General features: G+C 38.7%; 2 protein-coding genes across 5 annotated transcripts; one reads left to right on the forward strand and one right to left on the reverse strand.

The window, feature by feature from the left end:
• Positions 1-1,609: 1,609 nt before the first annotated feature.
• Positions 1,610-19,877, forward strand: LOC114370295 (titin-like). Of its 4 annotated transcripts, none has more exons than XM_028327599.1 (5): positions 1,610-1,853; positions 2,304-2,542; positions 3,680-3,771; positions 4,986-7,176; positions 19,009-19,877. In XM_028327599.1, exons 2-5 carry the CDS (start codon positions 2,515-2,517, stop codon positions 19,560-19,562), a joined length of 2,865 nt encoding a protein of 954 aa, XP_028183400.1. In that variant the 5' UTR covers positions 1,610-1,853; positions 2,304-2,514; the 3' UTR covers positions 19,563-19,877. The 4 variants fall into 4 exon arrangements, with proteins under 4 accessions (XP_028183400.1, XP_028183401.1, XP_028183403.1 ...); XM_028327600.1 differs by having other exon boundaries at positions 3,683-3,771; XM_028327602.1 differs by lacking the exon at positions 2,304-2,542.
• LOC114370050 (coatomer subunit zeta-2-like) lies at positions 12,322-12,894 on the reverse strand. The gene has a single exon (XM_028327341.1). It carries the CDS (start codon positions 12,829-12,831, stop codon positions 12,322-12,324), a length of 510 nt encoding a protein of 169 aa, XP_028183142.1. The 5' UTR covers positions 12,832-12,894.
• Positions 19,878-21,258: the final 1,381 nt, after the last annotated feature.

Consider the following 21,258-nt stretch of genomic DNA (forward strand, 5'->3'; position numbering starts at 1 on the left):
AAAACATCTAAATCTAAATTTTGTCCTAAAATAAAACTTAACATACATTGTAACATGAACTTAACAACTTGTACCATTAACAATGATGGTCAAAATGACCATACCACGTCCTTCAAACTCCACAAATAACCACATGGACCCAAACTCAAACCTCTCCATAGGTTTTGGAAGGAAAAAAAGAAAGATATGAATTAAAACGAATGGCAAACGACAGAAGACCAAGTTGGGGGCAATAATACAAAAAGCAGTGGTTTGTGTTTGGAGTTGGAGCAAGAATATGATTTAATGCGGCCTTATCGGTGTTGTACGTAGCTGACATCATGCAAAATTGTAATGGACTGCGCAAGAAGACAAAGGTGCAGGTGCGGCAAATTCATCATTCTTCTGTGTGCAGAAATATGTTGTGTAAGCACTCACATGCATGTAACTTATCTTATACAATTTTTTTAAAAAAATAATATAAGAAAGAAAATGAAAATAAAAATAAAGTAATGTATTTTCTTTTTAATAATTATCAGTGAAAATAGACTTTAATATACAAACATCACGAAAACATGATTTTTCTGCTGAGATTAATTTTTAATAAAATTAGTAAATATTTTACATTAATATCATAATATCCCGCACCACCCATTGCCTATACTCCATTAGTTACCACTAACATTGACAAGCCATTAGTTTCTTTAACTAAATATTATCTTGAATGCTGGAGCACATGACACAACCTTTTTCAGCAAATTAAAGAAGGATCTACTTCTTCAGCTGTCTCACAAAGCTGTGGATCCAAGTGAACCTTTCCAAGTAAGAGTGACCCCATTTCGTTGCACATCTTCACTTCTCCACCACACTTATCAAATAATTTACTGCAAACAATTTGATCTCTCATCTATGCCCTAACTAATTTTGAACATCGTTTTCGTTCTGCTCCACCTTTATCTGTCAACTTCGCGTACAAAACTGAAATCGATCTATGAGGGATTGTCACAAGCCACTCATACTCATATAGAATCAAATTGAGCTAGTCCAAAAGGAAAAAGGGAAAGAAAATGTACATACACATACGCTCGTTGGCATTCTGGGGGATCATATGTCCATTCTCCATGGAAAAAGATCTTTTGTGTTGAAGAAAAAAGAGAAAAGTTTAATTGTTTGAGGGAAGCAAGATGAGAGGTGGTGGGGGAAGGTTTTAGTTTTAGTGTTGACGAACACCAAACTTGTGATGACATGCAAAGAGTACACTAACATCATAAAATCAAAGCTAGCTAACACATGTTATAGTTCAAGTGATCATAGATTAGCCAACTTAATTAGTTTTCCCTAACTAAGATCTTGTGAATGGAAAAATAAAAAATAAGGAGTATTTTATCCTCATAAATGAGTCTACCCTATTCAACTTAGATTAACAAAAATAAAATAAATAAATAAAAAATAGATTAATTAATTGTGGCTTCTAGATGCCGAAAATATCAAAACGAAAAAACATTATACTATACTCGAAGGAAAGGCCAAACACCAAACTTCTCTCTACTTTAAAGCATGGAAGAGGTATTTTTCTTTTGGAGACAACTAATGGTCAAGTTGGGTCTATATATAAATTTCCAACTAATCAATACCTTTCAAGCATGAATGTTCAAGCCCATAGTGTCCTCTATATACTAGGACAAAGAAAAAACAGCATCCTTCACTATAAGAAAGCATTTTTTTTCCTCTCTTCTTATTTAAGAAAATTACAGGCTTAAGTATTGAAGGACCACCTTGAATCTTACACAGCTTGAGTTCACCAATGGGGTTGATGGAAGATTCCAAAGATGAGGGGACATGTGAAGGGTGAACCAACTCAATAAATAAAGAAGGTGGGCTTCTTTGCATTTTTGTGCTAATGAGACGTCATAATTTTTCAACAAATCTCAGTGTACACTAGTCTTTTATCTTTAAAAAGAGAGCTGTGGCAGCTGTCATGACTATTGACTCATGATACTTGAGAATACTCATTTTCCTTTAGGGATTTAAAAGATGATTAGGTTAAGGCTTAAAGAACGAAAAACAGATCATGGAAAGGTTGAACTCGTTGGCTAAAAGTTTTAAAATGTTAAACAAACAAAACGGACAGTATTTTATGGTTTTCAGCTTCATAACATTGATCAAGCCCGAAAAGTATTGCATTGTTGTTGTTTTTTTGTTAAGAAAAAAAGTATTGCATTGTTAATCCAAAACAATTTGTTTAGTTTAAAATGCATTTAGCCTTGTTATGCATTTTTCTTTCAATTTTTTGTCTTCTTAATTCTCAATATTTTTCTTGGCAGGGAATGTTGCTCAATCTGCATTTATTGGATATAATGTAACAATTAATACATCATGCCATCGGAAAGTAGCGTAACATCACACGCATAAAGTTAATCAAAATTATTTAATATTTTTATACCAAAATAAAAAAAGGGGAGAAAAATTCGAACAAAAAGAGGGGGGAGGGGGGGTACCCTATTATGCCCAAAATGCGAACATCAATAAAGTGACATGAGGCAGCATCATTTTCATCGAAGTGGTATGTCTTAATCCAAGTTTGAAAACTCAAACAAATTCTATCATCCTACCGTGGAAAAAAACACCACCTTCAAATCATAAACTTATCTATTTTATCTTTTTTTAAGTGAATTATAATAATTTTCCTAACCGTTGATCTTGGTACAGATATAAAAACTCCAATAATAATAATGACCAAAGTGAACATAATTATTTAGCAAATATCATTATATTTGTATGTTACAATATATATATATATATTCATGATATTTGTATATTATATATTTGTCTATGTCACTCTAATTTTTGTATGATTTTATTTTCTTTACAAGATCCCTTACAAGTCTGTAGATCTTAGACAGAAATTAAATATGATATATAATATTTTGTGTATAAAAATGACGTAATAACTAAGAAATAATTAATGTGTAGAATATAATTTCTCGCACAATAATTATGATAATTTCTGGACTTTTTAGTTACAACAAGCAAATGATGTACACAATTATGAATAATTAAGAAATTGGCTCAACAAAACTGACAAAAAAGAAAGTTTAATTTAAAAGAAACAAGTTGCATAATATTATAAATTACTACAAGTGGAAGATACCTTAGTTTTTGCCTACTAGATATATCAGCATTCATTTATTGTTTCCATATATAATTTGGCGAGATGATGAAATTTAATTAGAATTATTAATTATAAGCTTAATGACGTAGAGGAATCTTATGAACCGCAAGGTTAGATATAGAAGAGGAGAGGGCCCAAACAATTTCAACCGTTAAATGTATGAGTTTCTTGCCGCTGATCGATGATCTGGTCCCCAATAAAGCTAGTCACTTTGCCACAGTTCACAGCTATACACATGATCAACTTTTTTTTTTTAATTTTTATTACATACTTTTTTGTTTTTAATGGGAAAACTTTAGTGGCACCTTAATCCTAATAATAATCCTCCTAAATCATTGAGACCACCATACCAGCTCATGTGATACAGTCTGTCAAACATCTATGTTTCTGCTTTTTTGTGTGGAAAACTAGTTGTTCTGATCTTCCTAAAAGTTGAACTGGCTTTTCTTCTTTTCCTGGAGTTGTTGCCAACCAAATTATTCCTCTCTTCACTTACTACTACTTTCTTCTTTCTTTCTCCACCTGAAGTAGTTCTCCACAACTTGGAAGGTGATCATCTCCAATTTTCCATCATGGCTACTGAGACTTCTGCATCTGATCATGCTTCTACTACTGATGAGGTTTGTTCATTTTAATTTCCCCACTTTCAAAGCTCTTGTATATGATCTTTAATTTCTTTCTGTAGTATGTGTGTGAGTGTGACTGTGTGCTCAATTCTATGCAAGTTTTTTTTATGTTTCTTTCTTGGAATCAAGCTTACCTATCTTTACCCAGTGGATAAGTATGAACATATTACCTATCTTTATTTAATTTGATAAAAAAAAAATCATGAATATAGAAAAAAGTAAAAAAAAAAAAAATTGTTCTGTTTTGTCACTTCATTTTTCAACTTTTTTTTCATCACCAACCATAATTGGTTATTAAGAATTCGTAATAACTTTGTGTAATCAATAAAATTACTCATTTATTTTTCTTTTTTAATTTGGAGAGGACCTAGTGAGGATACATATATTCAAATATTGTAAAAATGATAAATGAGATGAATTTGATCATCATCGGTCCTCTTCAAGAAAAATATACCTGTAGTCTACTAAAGACGGATCTAGAAAATAAGTACTGTGAGGCCAAAATAAATAATTAAAAATTATTTATTTATTCTTAATTTGATTTTCCTCAATTAAATGTATAACTCTGTTAGTAATTTATTGCTATGTATAAAAGATTTAGAATTCTTACGTAAAACTAAACAAGTTTGAGACCAAAATGTCATAAAGTTGCGTGTTAATAATGTTTCCTTAGTAATAAGTCTCACAAATAATAATAAGTTAATCTTGCACTTATTATTTTTTTAAAATCTTGCACTTCTTAAATAATGCAAAAGTTTTGTTAATTTATAGTATAACCTAGAGGGACAAACTGGATTCAAAATTTTATTTTTGTATATAAAAAATTGTCAATCCAACACATTCTTTATCTATATGAAAAAATGTAAGGGGAAGATAAGAAAAAATGAAGAGTATCAAACCTAAATCAAATAAAATTTGGTCTGCTATAAAAGAAAATCTGCAACGTGTCTCCCCCTCTTTTTCCGTCAATGCCTGTAGTAGAGTGTTATGCAAGATAAATAGATACCCTTTTGATAAGGAGATGCAAGATCAAGGTACCCCCACTGTTTTCATTGCATTTGTGACAGAAAAAGTTGTGATTTCTGTGCTTTAGTCTTGCCATGTCTTTCCAACGTACCCTACTAGTTTCAAATTCTACCGTGTTTCGTACTTTGTTTTTTGTTCTTACATTCATTGTTTGTTAATGTTCTTTCGTCTTTAATATATAGCATTATGTGAAGAAGGAAAAGGACGAGTCCATTGCACAAAAGATCGCTTCTTTAGCAAATGAAGATGAAGTCAAACATGACAATACTCCTTCATCTAAGACAGAAGAAGATGTGGTGAAGGCAGAGCTTGCTGCAGCTGAGGTCGAAAAATCCGACGATTCTCTGGCGTTAGAGGCTTCTGCTGAAGATAGTGTGAAACATGACAGGGTTGAGGAAGCACAAAGTGCAACACCACCCCCAACAGAAGGAGATGATCACAAGGTTGAGCCTGCTGTTGCAGTAGAAAAGATTGAAGATTCTGTGCCATCAGATGAATCTGTCGTTGCAGTTGAAGATAGTGTAAAGGAGGAGAAGGAAGTGGTTCCTGACTCACACACTATCAGTGACATTGAACCAGTTCATCAGGCACCATCCACAGAACAAGCTGTGGAGAAAACACTATCACAGGAGCTAGAAAAGGAACCTGTGGAAACAGATGAAGAGAAACAAGTACAACCGAAGGCAGAAGACGTTCCAGAAGCATCGGCTTCAGCCGTTGAAAAACCAAGCAACACAGATGAGACTAGTCCTCTGACAGAATCAGAAGGAGAGGTGGTGAAAGAGGCTCAAGTTTTGGAAACAAGTGCCCAAGTGGAAGAGCAGCCTGAGACTGAGGCTGCACCAGTGCAGGAAAAACCAGAAAAAGAGCAACCGAGCACGGTTGTTGCGGTATCTGAGCCGGTGGCTACAGAAGTAGAGGAAAAAACAGAAGAACCAGAAAAAGAATTGCAAGAAGCTGAGAAACCAAGCATAGTTGCAGTTCCTGAGCCTGTGGTTACATTAGTTGAGGAAAAAACAGAAGAACCAGAAAAAGAATCGCAAGAGGCTGAGAAACCGACCACAGTTGCGGTTCCTGAGCCTGTGGCTACACAAGTGGAGGAAATAACAGAAGAATCAAGTGCAGTTGGGGTTCCTGAACCATCAGCTGAAAAGAAATCGAGTGATACCATAGAGGAAAAAGCAACAGGACCCTCAGAAGATGTGGTGGAAGAGACCAAGAACAGTGAAACAGGGCCTTTGGAAACAGTGGAAGCAGAACATGTGGTTCCTGAAGTTGATGAAAGCCAGACAGAACCAGAAAAGCAATCATTGGAACAAAAGGAAGAAGAGGAGAAACAAGACACATCTGCAGTTCCTGAATCCTCAGAAGAAAGTGGTGATGCCATAGAGGTAAAAACAAGAGAACTAGAATTTGAGGCAGAGGTATTGAAAGAGACTAACAACTCTCAAACAGAGAAAGCAGAACCTGTGGAAGCTAAAGTTGATGAAAACCAGAGTCAAACAGAGAAAGCAGAGCCCGTGGCCGCCAAAGTTGATGAGAACCAAAGTGTAATAGAGAAAACAGAGCTTGTGGCTGCTAAAGTTGATGAAAACCAAAGTGAACCAGAAAAACAAGAGGAAGAAGAGCAGCCTAAGACAGTTGTTCCTGAAATTGAAGCTGAAAGTGAAGAGCAACTAGAAAATATAGTGGAGGCTTACCCTCCCAAAGACTCAGTGATTGAGGAGGTAAAAGACACAGACAATGGCAACTCAGAGCCCAAAGCAGTTCCTGAAAAAACAGAGAAACCAGTACTTCTGTCAACTGAAGTGGAGGAAAAGCCAAGAGAGCAACTACAAGTAGATGAGGAAGTAGCAGAAGCTGGTAAGGAAGTGGAGACTAAGCAAGAAATTGTGCTTGAGACTGCCAAGAGTGAAGAAACTTCGGCTGGCACGGTCACAGAAGAGAAAACTGATAAAGACGAGGAAACTAGCCTCACTGAAAATGCTGAGCAAGTTTTATCAAATGTGGAACCTCAACAAAATCCTGGGGAAACTTCTCCAGAAGTTGTGCTTGAGACTTCCAAGAGTGAAGAAACTTCAGCTGACACGGTCACAGAAGAGGAAACTAGTTTGACTGTAAATGCTGCACAATTTTCATCAAATGAGGAACCTCAAGCAAGTATTGTGGAACCTTCTCCTGAAGCAGCAGAAAAGGTTGTTGAAGAGGTTGATGACAAGAAAGAATCAAGCATCACTGACGTGATTGAAGCAGTATTAAACGAAGCGGCTGACATCAAGAAAACTCCAGAACAAGCCTCCATTGATGAGGAAGCCAAAACTGAGCTAAAAGAAGAAAGAGAGATTTCTGTTCCTGCTGCTGTGGAGGAAAAGGTTGTTGTTGAGTTGGTTAGGATTCAGTTACAGAGGAGAGAAAAATAGAGAATGAAGATGAAAGAAGAAAAAAATATTATGATTGATTTGTAAAGTGTGTGTTACAAAGTATTTATATTCTCAGATACAAGCTACTACTAAACAAGACTACAACTAACTAGTTATAATCTCAACACCCTCCCTCAAGCTTATCATGGTAGATGTTGATCATGCTAAGCTTGGAGACAAAATCATGAAATTTGGGTGGTGCCAATGCTTTGGTGAGAAAATCTGCCACTTGATCACTTGTTGAAACTGGTAGTAGCTTTAGAGTGCCCTTCAAAAGCTTCTCTCGCACAAGATGGCAATCAATTTCCAAGTGTTTTGTGCGTTCGTGAAAAACCGGATTTGAGGCAATGTGGACTGCGCTTTGGTTGTCACAGTAAAGAGTTGGAGTTCTGGTAAGCTGAACTCTCAAATCTGCAAAAAGATACAACAGCCATTGCAACTCACAAGCAGCTGAAGACAGAGCCCTGTACTCTGCTTCTGAAGATGATCTGGACACAGTTGCTTGCTTTTTAGCACGCCATGACACTAAAGATTTGCCTATGAAGAAACAATATCCAGATATGGATTTTCTAGAATCCATACAGCCTGCCCAATCAGCATCTGAATAACCTATAAGTTGCATTTCTGAAGTTCTGCTAAAGAAAATACCTTGGCCTGGGTTGTTCTTCAAATACCTCAATACTCTACATGCTGCATTGAAATGAACATTTGTGGGTGCTTGCATGAACTGGCTAAGTTGTTGTGTTGCAAAAGCAATGTCTGGCCTAGTTGTGTTTAAATACAACAACTTCCCAACTATGCGCCTGTAACCTGAAATATCAGCATAAGGAGTGCCTGCAGCACTGTGCAACTTTATGGATGTGTCAAGAGGTGTGCTAGCAGGTTTGCACCCAAGTAATCCTGAATCCTTAAGCAGATCCAGACAATATTTCCTCTGTGAGATGGTAATACCCAGTCTAGAATGAGCAACTTCAAGCCCAAGAAAGTATTTCAACTTACCCAGATTTTTAATTTTGAAAGCTAAATCAAGAACATTCTTGATCCTGTCAAATTCATCAATTGAATCACCTGCAAGAATGATGTCATCTACATATACCAACAGTGCAGTGAAAGTATTTCCTTTGGTGAGAGTAAATAGGGAGTAATCTGAAATTGATTGTATGTAACCTTCTTTGAGAAGCAAATTAGTCAGCTTTTCATACCACTTCCTACTTGCTTGCTTCAACCCATACAAGCTCTTTTGTAGCTTGCAAACAGAATTAGGCTTGGCACAAGTTACCCCATCTGGTATTTTCATGTAAACATCTTCTTGAAGATCTCCATGAAGAAAAGCATTATTGACATCCAGTTGATGAAGGTGCCAATTCTTTATGGCAGCTACTGCCAAAAGAGTCCTAACAGTGGTAATCTTAGCCACAGGGGAGAAGGTCTCAAAATAGTCAATCCCTTCTACTTGATTGTAGCCTTTGGCTACTAATCTGGCTTTGTATCTCTCTATTTGGCCATTTGCTTTGTGTTTGACTTTATAAACCCATTTACATCCTATGGGTTTAGTATGAGGTGGGAGTTCAACAATTTTCCAGGTACAATTTTTAGCCAAAGCATTTAATTCTTCCTTCATGGCTGTTACCCAGTGTTCATGCTTACTAGCTTCCTCATAAGATTGAGGCTCAGTGCAGTGTGTGATTGACATACTAAATGCCTTGTGTGAAGGAGACAAAAGTGTAAGTGAATGAAAAGAAGACAAGGGATATTTAGACTTTGTACCTATTAGGAGATAAAGATGAGTGTTGAGGTAGAGGTGTCAGAAATGACAGTGTCATTTGAAATATTAGGAGATAAAGATGAGTTGAAAACCTCTCTCTTCTAATCTTTTCTCTGTAATTCCTATGGCGACGTCCTCGTTCAACATCAATGAACTGGTAGCCTCCCACGGCGATAAAGGACTACTCGCGACCGCCCTCGTTGATAAGACAGCTCATGAGCAGCTCGAGGAGCAATTACAGCATCAACGTAGAGGCCGTAAGGTCTACATTCGGAATGTTCTGAGTGTAAAGGATTCCGAGATCATTCGGAATCGGTATGGAGGAAAGTACGACCTCCATCTTACCCAGCAGGAGTTTGCTCCCCACGGCCTAGCTGGTGCCCTCCGCTTGTGTGAAACTCTCGATTGTCTGGACTCTTTCCCTTCTTCAGGTCTGCGGCAGGACCTCGTCTTAGACTTCGGAGGAAGTTGGGTCACACATTACCTCCGCGGACATAACGTACACTGTTGTTCCCCTTGTTTGGGTATCCGTGATAAAATGCGCCACGCGGAACGTTTAATGAACATGCGCAAGATCATCTTGAACGATCCACAACAGTTCGATGGTCGGCAGCCGGATTTCTGCACTCAATCCGCTGCGGATTGCAAAGTACAAGCCCACTTTGCTATATCCATTCATGGAGGTTATGATATGGGCTTCAGAGGATTATGTGAAGCAATGAACGCTCATGGAACCACTTTTTTGAAGGGAACGATGATGTTCGATGGTGCGATGATGTTTGACGACCAAGGCGTAATACCTGAACTTAATTGCCAGTGGAGGAAGATTAGGAGTGCTTTCTCCGAAACTGAAGACGTCACACCGGTGTCTGGTAAGCTTAACACCGTATTCTCTCATGTTCGTAAGTTTAAGACTATGGTAGCTTTCGATTTTATCAACGAGTCTACCATGTCTTATGTTCATGATTGGGAGAATATAAAATCTTTTCTTACCGACCAGACTTATTCTTATAAAGGAATGACCTACGGCATCGAACGTTGTGTCATTAATGCCGGTATTATGACGTATAAGATCATCGGTGTGCCTGGGATGTGTCCACCCGAACTCATTCGACATTGTATTTGGTTCCCCTCGATTAAAGACTATGTTGGTCTAAAGATTCCCACGTCGCAGGACTTGGTTGAGTGGAAAACAGTGCGTATTTTAACGTCAACATTGCGTGAAACTGAAGAGATTGCCATGAGATGTTACAATGATAAGAAGGCGTGGATGGAACAATTTAAGGTTATCTTAGGTGTTCTATCTGCTAAATCATCTACCATTGTTATCAATGGTATGTCCATGCAATCTGGTGAACGGATAGATATCAACGACTATCATTACATTGGTTTCGCCATTCTTCTTCACACAAAAATGAAGTACGAACACCTAGGGAAAATGTATGATATGTGGAACGCTTCGAGCATCTCGAAGTGGTTTGCAGCGTTGACTCGTCCGCTGCGTGTGTTTTTCTCTGGTGTTGTTCGTGTGCTGTTCCCGACTTTAAGACCCCGCGAGGAAAAAGAATTTTTGATTAAACTCTCCACCTTTGTGACTTTCAATGAAGAGTGCTCATTTGACGGTGGAGAGGAATGGGACGTGATATCATCCGCTGCATTCGTTGCTACGCAGGCTGTTACTGATGGGAAGATTTTGGCTGCGCAGAAAGCCGAGAAGCTCGCTGAGAAGCTTGCACAACCCGTGAGTGAGGTATCAGACAGCTCTGAGGCGTCATCTACAACGCCTGATGATACTGCTGATGTTTGTGGAGAGGAGCAAGAGATTTCGGAACTTGACTCCTTATCAGCTCAGACACGTTCCCCCATCACTAGAGTTGCTGAAAGGGCTACTGCTATGCTAGAGTATGCCGCTTATGAGAAACAATTACATGACACTACGGTGTCTAATTTGAAACGTATCTGGAATATGGCGGGTGGTGATGACAAGAGAAATTCTCTCGAAGGTAATTTGAAATTTGTTTTCGATACGTATTTTACCGTTGATCCCATGGTGAATATTCATTTCTCCACGGGTCGGTGGATGCGTCCTGTACCCGAGGGAATTACCTATTCTGTTGGTTATAACGAACGCGGTTTGGGTCCGAAGTCTGATGGAGAGCTTTACATTGTCAATAGCGAGTGCGTGATTTGTAACAGTGAATCACTATCTACCGTTACGCGCTCGCTTCAAGCTCCAACCGGAACCATTAGTCAGGTCGACGGAGTCGCTGGTTGTGGGAAAACCACAGCAATTAAATCCATTTTTGAACCGTCCACTGACATGATTGTTACCGCGAACAAGAAATCCGCCCAAGATGTACGTATGGCACTTTTCAAATCGTCAGATTCCAAAGAAGCCTGCACTTTCGTTCGAACAGCTGATTCCGTCCTACTTAATGAATGTCCGACTGTTAGTAGGGTTTTGGTTGATGAGGTTGTATTGCTGCACTTTGGTCAATTATGTGCCGTCATGTCTAAGCTGAAGGCTGTGCGAGCTATATGTTTTGGGGATTCGGAGCAAATTGCTTTTTCTTCTCGAGATGCCTCGTTTGACATGCGTTTCTCTAAGATCATTCCTGATGAGACTAGTGATGCGGACACTACATTCCGTAGCCCACAAGACGTTGTGCCGCTTGTGCGTTTAATGGCTACGAAGGCCCTTCCGAAAGGAACCCATTCAAAATACATGAAATGGGTTTCTCAATCTAAAGTGAAGAGATCTGTTACATCTCGTGCTATCGCTAGTGTAACATTGGTCGATTTGGATCCGACTAGGTTTTACATTACGATGACCCAAGCTGATAAGGCTTCACTGATTTCAAGGGCGAAAGAGATGAATCTACCAAAGACTTTCTGGAACGAAAGGATCAAAACTGTGCATGAGTCTCAAGGCATTTCTGAGGACCATGTTACTTTGGTAAGATTAAAGAGCACAAAGTGTGACCTGTTTAAACAGTTTTCTTATTGTCTTGTTGCTTTGACTAGACACAAGGTCACCTTCCGCTACGAGTATTGTGGTATATTGAACGGCGATTTAATCGCCGAATGTATTGCTCGTGCTTAGCGGTTTCCCACCTTTGAGCGGGATCTGAGTTGGCAGTATTGCTATAAACTGCCTGAAGTCACTAAACGTTTTACGGTGAACGGGTTGTCCATCCAGCTTACGGCTAAAATGGTCAGTCGTGGAGAGATCCACGCCGGAGATTTACAAATCTCTGAGGCGCCTTTGAAACCATCTCCTAGGTTTCTTCGGAAGGACTTCGGTCCGTGTACTTCTAGCACAAGATGCTAGTTTTAGAGTACGGGTGCCCCCCCCACTCTGTGGGGGGCCTCCAAAAGGAGACCAGAATCTATACTATTACTAGCAACTTTCCCAGCTATAACATTTGGATCAGTTTCAAGTATGATACCGCCATCAACAATTTCATCAATGCACAATAGAATGAGATCCAAGTTCTCTAGTGCTTCCTTCTTGTCTACATTGCCTCTGAGCAGAAGGCCCACAGAATCAAAAAATGCCTGCAGAACTGTGGCTAAGATAAGCTCATTTTCATAATCACCACCGGTAACAAAGAAGTGAAGATCTTGGACAAACTTGTAAAGAACAATGTTATTCTCAAACATTGCTATTTCTGCTTCCGTGCGGGCATTGGTTTTCTGAGTCTTGTTGAATACAACTTTCTCAAAATTTTCCTTGGCACTATTTGTCGGCCAGTCTTCAGAGAAGTATTTGACCGCAACACGTTTCCCATCGGAATCCAAAAGAAGGACATTCTTTACAGAAGGGCATGTCTCATGAGACATGGTAGCGGAACAAAGACAAGCCTCTCACTCAACCAAAATTTTCAACTTCTGTCAACTCAACCAAAATTTTCCACGCTCACCGTAAAACGTTTAGTGACTTCAGGCAGTTTATAGCAATACTGCCAACTCAGATCCCGCTCAAAGGTGGGAAACCGCTAAGCACGAGCAATACATTCGGCGATTAAATCGCCGTTCAATATACCACAATACTCGTAGCGGAAGGTGACCTTGTGTCTAGTCAAAGCAACAAGACAATAAGAAAACTGTTTAAACAGGTCACACTTTGTGCTCTTTAATCTTACCAAAGTAACATGGTCCTCAGAAATGCCTTGAGACTCATGCACAGTTTTGATCCTTTCGTTCCAGAAAGTCTTTGGTAGATTCATCTCTTTCGCCCTTGAAATCAGTGAAGCCTTATCAGCTTGGGTCATCGTAATGTAAAACCTAGTCGGATCCAAATCGACCAATGTTACACTAGCGATAGCACGAGATGTAACAGATCTCTTCACTTTAGATTGAGAAACCCATTTCATGTATTTTGAATGGGTTCCTTTCGGAAGGGCCTTCGTAGCCATTAAACGCACAAGCGGCACAACGTCTTGTGGGCTACGGAATGTAGTGTCCGCATCACTAGTCTCATCAGGAATGATCTTAGAGAAACGCATGTCAAACGAGGCATCTCGAGAAGAAAAAGCAATTTGCTCCGAATCCCCAAAACATATAGCTCGCACAGCCTTCAGCTTAGACATGACGGCACATAATTGACCAAAGTGCAGCAATACAACCTCATCAACCAAAACCCTACTAACAGTCGGACATTCATTAAGTAGGACGGAATCAGCTGTTCGAACGAAAGTGCAGGCTTCTTTGGAATCTGACGATTTGAAAAGTGCCATACGTACATCTTGGGCGGATTTCTTGTTCGCGGTAACAATCATGTCAGTGGACGGTTCAAAAATGGATTTAATTGCTGTGGTTTTCCCACAACCAGCGACTCCGTCGACCTGACTAATGGTTCCGGTTGGAGCTTGAAGCGAGCGCGTAACGGTAGATAGTGATTCACTGTTACAAATCACGCACTCGCTATTGACAATGTAAAGCTCTCCATCAGACTTCGGACCCAAACCGCGTTCGTTATAACCAACAGAATAGGTAATTCCCTCGGGTACAGGACGCATCCACCGACCCGTGGAGAAATGAATATTCACCATGGGATCAACGGTAAAATACGTATCGAAAACAAATTTCAAATTACCTTCGAGAGAATTTCTCTTGTCATCACCACCCGCCATATTCCAGATACGTTTCAAATTAGACACCGTAGTGTCATGTAATTGTTTCTCATAAGCGGCATACTCTAGCATAGCAGTAGCCCTTTCAGCAACTCTAGTGATGGGGGAACGTGTCTGAGCTGATAAGGAGTCAAGTTCCGAAATCTCTTGCTCCTCTCCACAAACATCAGCAGTATCATCAGGCGTTGTAGATGACGCCTCAGAGCTGTCTGATACCTCACTCACGGGTTGTGCAAGCTTCTCAGCGAGCTTCTCGGCTTTCTGCGCAGCCAAAATCTTCCCATCAGTAACAGCCTGCGTAGCAACGAATGCAGCGGATGATATCACGTCCCATTCCTCTCCACCGTCAAATGAGCACTCTTCATTGAAAGTCACAAAGGTGGAGAGTTTAATCAAAAATTCTTTTTCCTCGCGGGGTCTTAAAGTCGGGAACAGCACACGAACAACACCAGAGAAAAACACACGCAGCGGACGAGTCAACGCTGCAAACCACTTCGAGATGCTCGAAGCGTTCCACATATCATACATTTTCCCTAGGTGTTCGTACTTCATTTTTGTGTGAAGAAGAATGGCGAAACCAATGTAATGATAGTCGTTGATATCTATCCGTTCACCAGATTGCATGGACATACCATTGATAACAATGGTAGATGATTTAGCAGATAGAACACCTAAGATAACCTTAAATTGTTCCATCCACGCCTTCTTATCATTGTAACATCTCATGGCAATCTCTTCAGTTTCACGCAATGTTGACGTTAAAATACGCACTGTTTTCCACTCAACCAAGTCCTGCGACGTGGGAATCTTTAGACCAACATAGTCTTTAATCGAGGGGAACCAAATACAATGTCGAATGAGTTCGGGTGGACACATCCCAGGCACACCGATGATCTTATACGTCATAATACCGGCATTAATGACACAACGTTCGATGCCGTAGGTCATTCCTTTATAAGAATAAGTCTGGTCGGTAAGAAAAGATTTTATATTCTCCCAATCATGAACATAAGACATGGTAGACTCGTTGATAAAATCGAAAGCTACCATAGTCTTAAACTTACGAACATGAGAGAATACGGTGTTAAGCTTACCAGACACCGGTGTGACGTCTTCAGTTTCGGAGAAAGCACTCCTAATCTTCCTCCACTGGCAATTAAGTTCAGGTATTACGCCTTGGTCGTCAAACATCATCGCACCATCGAACATCATCGTTCCCTTCAAAAAAGTGGTTCCATGAGCGTTCATTGCTTCACATAATCCTCTGAAGCCCATATCATAACCTCCATGAATGGATATAGCAAAGTGGGCTTGTACTTTGCAATCCGCAGCGGATTGAGTGCAGAAATCCGGCTGCCGACCATCGAACTGTTGTGGATCGTTCAAGATGATCTTGCGCATGTTCATTAAACGTTCCGCGTGGCGCATTTTATCACGGATACCCAAACAAGGGGAACAACAGTGTACGTTATGTCCGCGGAGGTAATGTGTGACCCAACTTCCTCCGAAGTCTAAGACGAGGTCCTGCCGCAGACCTGAAGAAGGGAAAGAGTCCAGACAATCGAGAGTTTCACACAAGCGGAGGGCACCAGCTAGGCCGTGGGGAGCAAACTCCTGCTGGGTAAGATGGAGGTCGTACTTTCCTCCATACCGATTCCGAATGATCTCGGAATCCTTTACACTCAGAACATTCCGAATGTAGACCTTACGGCCTCTACGTTGATGCTGTAATTGCTCCTCGAGCTGCTCATGAGCTGTCTTATCAACGAGGGCGGTCGCGAGTAGTCCTTTATCGCCGTGGGAGGCTACCAGTTCATTGATGTTGAACGAGGACGTCGCCATAGGAATTACAGAGAAAAGATTAGAAGAGAGAGGTTTTCAAAGGGTTAATTTCACAGGGGAGGCAGGGATTGGTGATGAAGACAAGGGAGGGTGTTGAGGTAGAGGTATCAGAAATGACAGTGGGGTGGTGATGAAGACAAGGGAGGGTTAATTTCAAAGGGTTAATTTCACAGTGGGGTGGTGATGAAGACAAGGGAGGGTGTTGAGGTAGAGGTATCAGAAATGACAGTGTCATTTGAAATATTAGGAGATAAAGATGAGTGGGGTGGTGATGGTGACTGCTCAGCATTAATGTCTAAGGAAATGTCACTATCTAAGGTAATGTCACTGTCATTTGGAGTAGGACTGATGGAATGATACTCCCAAGGAGTCTTGGGAGATGAGGACTGATAGGGAAAAATGTGTTCATGGTGAGTCACATCCCTAGACAAGAATATGGAATTATTTAATAGATCAAGGAGTACAACTCCTTTCACACCAGATTTATATCCTAGAAAAACACATTTTCTAGCTCTAAGGTCTAACTTGGTTCTATGTGATTGTAAAGTAGATGCAAAAACTAGAGAACCAAACACTTTGAGAGTATCAAAATCAGGGGCAGTATTATACAATAAAGTATAAGGAGATTTGTTTTGTAAATTTGGTGCAGGGACTCTATTCATGATGTATACAGCATGGGAAACAGCATAACACCAAAAAGACTTGGGGAGATTAGACTGAACAAGAAGAGCTCTACCTATGTTTAGAATTTGCTGATGTTTTCTCTCAACCCTGCCATTTTGCTGGGGAGAGTCAACACAGCTAGTCTGGTGTAATATACCTTTGGAGGCATAGAAATCTGGCATAAGGAACTCAGGACCATTGTCTGTACGAATGGATTTAACAGAATGATTATATTGGGTTTTAATAAAATGAATAAAGTTTTGAACATGAAGTCTAGCTTCAGATTTATTTTTCATTAGGGTTATCCAAGTATATCTAGAATGGTCATCAACAGCAGTAAGAAAATAAGCATGATTATGAACAGATTTAATAGAGATGGGACCCCATATGTCAAAATGAATCAAATCAAAACATTTTATTGCTTTATGATAACTGTGTACAAAAGGTAATTTTCTGTGTTTAGCAAAGTGACAGATGTCACACACAGAACTAGAATCATTTACAATAAAGGGGAATTGAGAGTGTAAAAGAGCAATTCTAGAACTAGACAGGTGACCTAACCTGAAATGCCAAATTGCATTTTCAGGTATATGGACATTATTTGCTGAGGAAAAAATGGAAGAAATGTTGTAGTTGGAAGAAGCACATTCCTTATTTGTCTGAGTCAAGTAGTACAAGCCATCTCTGCTTTCACCCAAACCAATCATCTTCAGTGATTTCTGCTCCTGTATGGAACAAATAGTGTCAGTGAAATTGAGTGTATAAGGTGTATGGTGACATAATTGAGAGACAGAAATCAAATTGACTGTAAAGGTAGGAACATATAGGACATTGGTGATACTAAAAGAAGAGGAAAACACAACTGTGCCTGCATATTTAGTGGTGACATGATTACCATTTGGTAATTTTATAATCATGGGATTGATTTCACTATAAGAGTGAAACCAGTGCAGTGAGGCACATATGTGATGACTAGCACCTGAATCTATGATCCAGGTATCAAGAGCAATATTATTACAAATAGAAGAATAAAAAAAATGAGATATTTTCATACCCTTCGTATCTGCTGATGAAGGACCAGCAGTGTTGAATGAGCAAACCTGTTTAGAAGTAGAAGCATTACAATGGTTAACAGAAGGAGGTTGAATTAACTGCAGAAGCTTATCTAATTGTTCCTGAGTAAGTGAAGGAGTCATGGTGACACTTGTGGTGTTCTGAGATGCAGTTGAAGATTCAACACGTTCTCCCCCATCAACTGCAGAATGATGAGCAGAACCAGAGTGATTTTTCATCATGTGAGGAGGAACACCATGCTTTTGAAAGCAATTCTCAACAAAGTGATTCGTCTTATGACAATAGGTACAGTAGCGCTTGGAACCAGAATTAGATCTTCCATTAGCAGAACCTTGAGACTTACTAGTTGAAGCATTAACAAGAGCCTTTGAATCATCAAGATTAGGAACACAATTTTGACGTTCAAATTGAATCACCATAGAAAAGATCTTGGTGATAGAAGGTAGAGGTTCAATCAGAAGAATCTGAGATTTAACCGCATTGAATTCATCGTTTAAACCAGTCAAGAAACGCATAACATGAAGCGTATGATGATGACGACGAGCAAGACGCATCGCATCACAAGAACAACGATGATGACATGTGCAATTTGGAATCGGCATGTAAATTTCAAGTTCTTCCCAAAGCGCTTTCAGATCAGAATAGAAAGTAGTTACAGATCGAGTACCTTGAGTGAGAGCGTAAATCTCTTGTTGAATTTCTGAAACACGAACCAAATCACCTTGTGAGAAACGCTCTTTCAGATCGAGCCACACATCGGAAGCGTTATCCATGAAAACGATGGATCGGGAAATGGAAGGTTCAACGGAGTTGAGAATCCAGCTATGAATCAACATATTGCAGCGATTCCAAGCTCGGAACGACGGATCGAAGGCATCAACCGGCATCGGAATTGTTCCGTCAAGAAATTCGAACTTGAGTTTGGCTCCGAGAGCGCGTCGCAGAGACCTCGCCCAAGAATGGTAGTTGGAACCATCGAGGAGTGGTGTGACCTTGACGGAGGAGGGACCGTCGCTAGGATGAACAAAGAACGGACTAGTAGGATCAGTAGAGGGATCCGCCGGTGGCGGTGGTGCTATACGCGGTGGCATAGTGGCGGAAGCAAAAGGAATGGATCGTTAGGTCGATGATACCATGTTGAGTTGGTTAGGATTCAGTTACAGAGGAGAGAAAAATAGAGAATGAAGATGAAAGAAGAAAAAAATATTATGATTGATTTGTAAAGTGTGTGTTACAAAGTATTTATATTCTCAGATACAAGCTACTACTAAACAAGACTACAACTAACTAGTTATAATCTCAACAGTTGTTGTTGCTGCAATTGATGATGTTGACAAGAAGGAACCTGAAGCACCTAATGTTTCCCCTGAATCCTCACAAGAACAAGAGTTTGAAAGCAAAAGGGTTGAGGAACAGAATGAGGCAAAGGCAGCTACAACTGAAACAGTAGAGAGTGTGAAAGTTGATAATGATAGCTCAATAGTTGATGACAAGAAGGAAGAGAAAACTGACTCAAAGGTGGAAGAAATCTCTAGAGCTATTAATGAGCCTGTTAGAGAAACATTGGCATCTAAATTTGAAGAGGAAACTGTTGAACCTGGAGCGGATAAGGTAGAGAAAGAACAAACTGTGGAGCCTGAGAAAACTGAGGAGGTTCAAGCCACCAAGGAAAGTGATGCAACAAAAACATCCAAGGACCTTCCAAAAGAAACTCCAGCAAAACCAGCTCAAAAGCAATCAAATAACATCATATCAAAGGTTAAGCAGTCACTAGTGAAAGCAAAGAAAGCTATCACTGGGAAATCTCCATCCTCCAAAAACCTTTCCTCGGATGCTAAGGGCGATATTAAAGTCAAATAATGGAACTGAGTGAACAAGTTTGCAGCATTTACGTATTTGCTTTCTTTCTTTTTTTCGTTGTCGTGGTGCATAGCATTATAGCATATTTGTTGGTTTTTATACATTGTAATTTTTCTCTTGAATTTGTTTGAATGCAAAAGGGTGTGCAGAGTGTAGTGTATATAGAAGATGAACTAGGCCATGCATTAGGCAGTGCTGTAAAATTTGATTGTTTTGTTCTGTTTTATTCTTTTGGATAATATGCATTGTGCTTTTTGTTTGTTGTTGATAAACGAGAAAGGCAATTTTAACTTGTGTATAGTTTACTTGTTTGAACGTTCTGTAAAAAGACCTCATAATGATCTAGTATTGATTGTTTACTACAAAACTGTTTCAATCCTTATGCATCCATTTTTCTGAAGAGCTTTCGCTAATCATGATCAGATCCTCCTTCGATTATAGATTCTTAATATATGTTTCTCAACCCTTGTGGTAACTGGTATGGTAGGTAGTTAATGAATATGATCGAGACCAACCAATCTACATAGATAACTTTTCTGGAATTTCTAGGGACACCCAGTGTTTTGCTGGTACACCCAGAAAGATGAGAAATTTTAATTTTACCCTTTCATAAGTTTGATACGGATTATGGATTGACAATCTGTACCCGTACGTGACCCATAGGATTTTTAAAAAAAAATCAAAAATATAATTTATGACTTAATTTAAAATTAATGGTTCAAGTAAGAATCGAATTTCTGTCTCCCGCATTATTAATAGAACACTGAAACCAACTAAGTTAATAGACACATTATGTTATAAATAAATAGTATTGTTATATATAATACTAAAATTTCTAATTTATATTTAATGTACATGTACATTTACATAATAAATTTTGTGATGATTATTTTTATCTAATAATTAATTTGTTTACATTTATAAATTATAAATAAAAATCATAGGTTTAATAAGTAGTTACATATGTAAAAAAATATCAAATTTATTTAATTACCAATTGCTATAAAAATATCTAAATACATCATTCAATTAAACATCATACTTATTTAATTTTTAATTATTATAATAAACATCTAAATTCATCATTCAATTAAATATCAAATTTATTTAATTATCAAATTTTATAAATAAATAAATAAATTTAAAAAAATAATTTAAAAAAATTAAAACATACAGATTGACAATCCATATTACTATACGGATTGACAATCCATATGACTCATAGGGATCAATAATCTGTATGAGTCAAAAAAAAGTTCATGCAGATCGATAATCGGTATAAATTTTTTTAAAAAATATATTTTATTTTTTATTATTTTAAAAAAAAAACTCATATGGATCGTCGATCCATATGAATCATACAGATCACCCATCTATACAAAAGGTGAAGGGTATTTTAACCCTTTTATTGTATTAGTGGTGTTCCTAAAAATTTTCTAACCTTTCTAACAATTCCATTCGAATTGCTGAATTACAACAATAAGCCTCATCTTAGAAATTCTAGAGTACCCATTTTCATTAATTTTGCGGGACTAGGAGGGTGACAAAATAAATAGCTATGGGCAAAGAAAAACAAAAACTATTATTTCATTTCACGAAATGTCACAAATGCATTCTCTAACACACTTCATCCTATTAATTGAAATTTATTAAAAATTACAAAATTTTATCGATCTCACATCTTATTTAATATTTT

This window comes from Glycine soja, chromosome 10 (genome assembly GCF_004193775.1).
Source record: "Glycine soja cultivar W05 chromosome 10, ASM419377v2, whole genome shotgun sequence".
In the NCBI taxonomy this organism is placed as follows: Eukaryota; Viridiplantae; Streptophyta; class Magnoliopsida; order Fabales; family Fabaceae; genus Glycine; species Glycine soja.

Excerpts from the sequence above, each read along its gene's own strand:
- LOC114370295 (XM_028327599.1), top strand. The coding sequence starts at position 2,515 with ATGAGGCAGCATCATTTTCATCGAAGTG. Across the intron at positions 2,543-3,679 it reads GCATCATTTTCATCGAAGTG|TAGTTCTCCACAACTTGGAA; the intron begins GTATGTCTTAAT and ends CTCCACCTGAAG. Across the intron at positions 3,772-4,985 it reads ATGCTTCTACTACTGATGAG|CATTATGTGAAGAAGGAAAA; the intron begins GTTTGTTCATTT and ends TTTAATATATAG.
- LOC114370050 (XM_028327341.1), bottom strand. The coding sequence starts at position 12,831 with ATGTCTCATGAGACATGCCCTTCTGTAAAGAATGTCCTTCTTTTGGAT.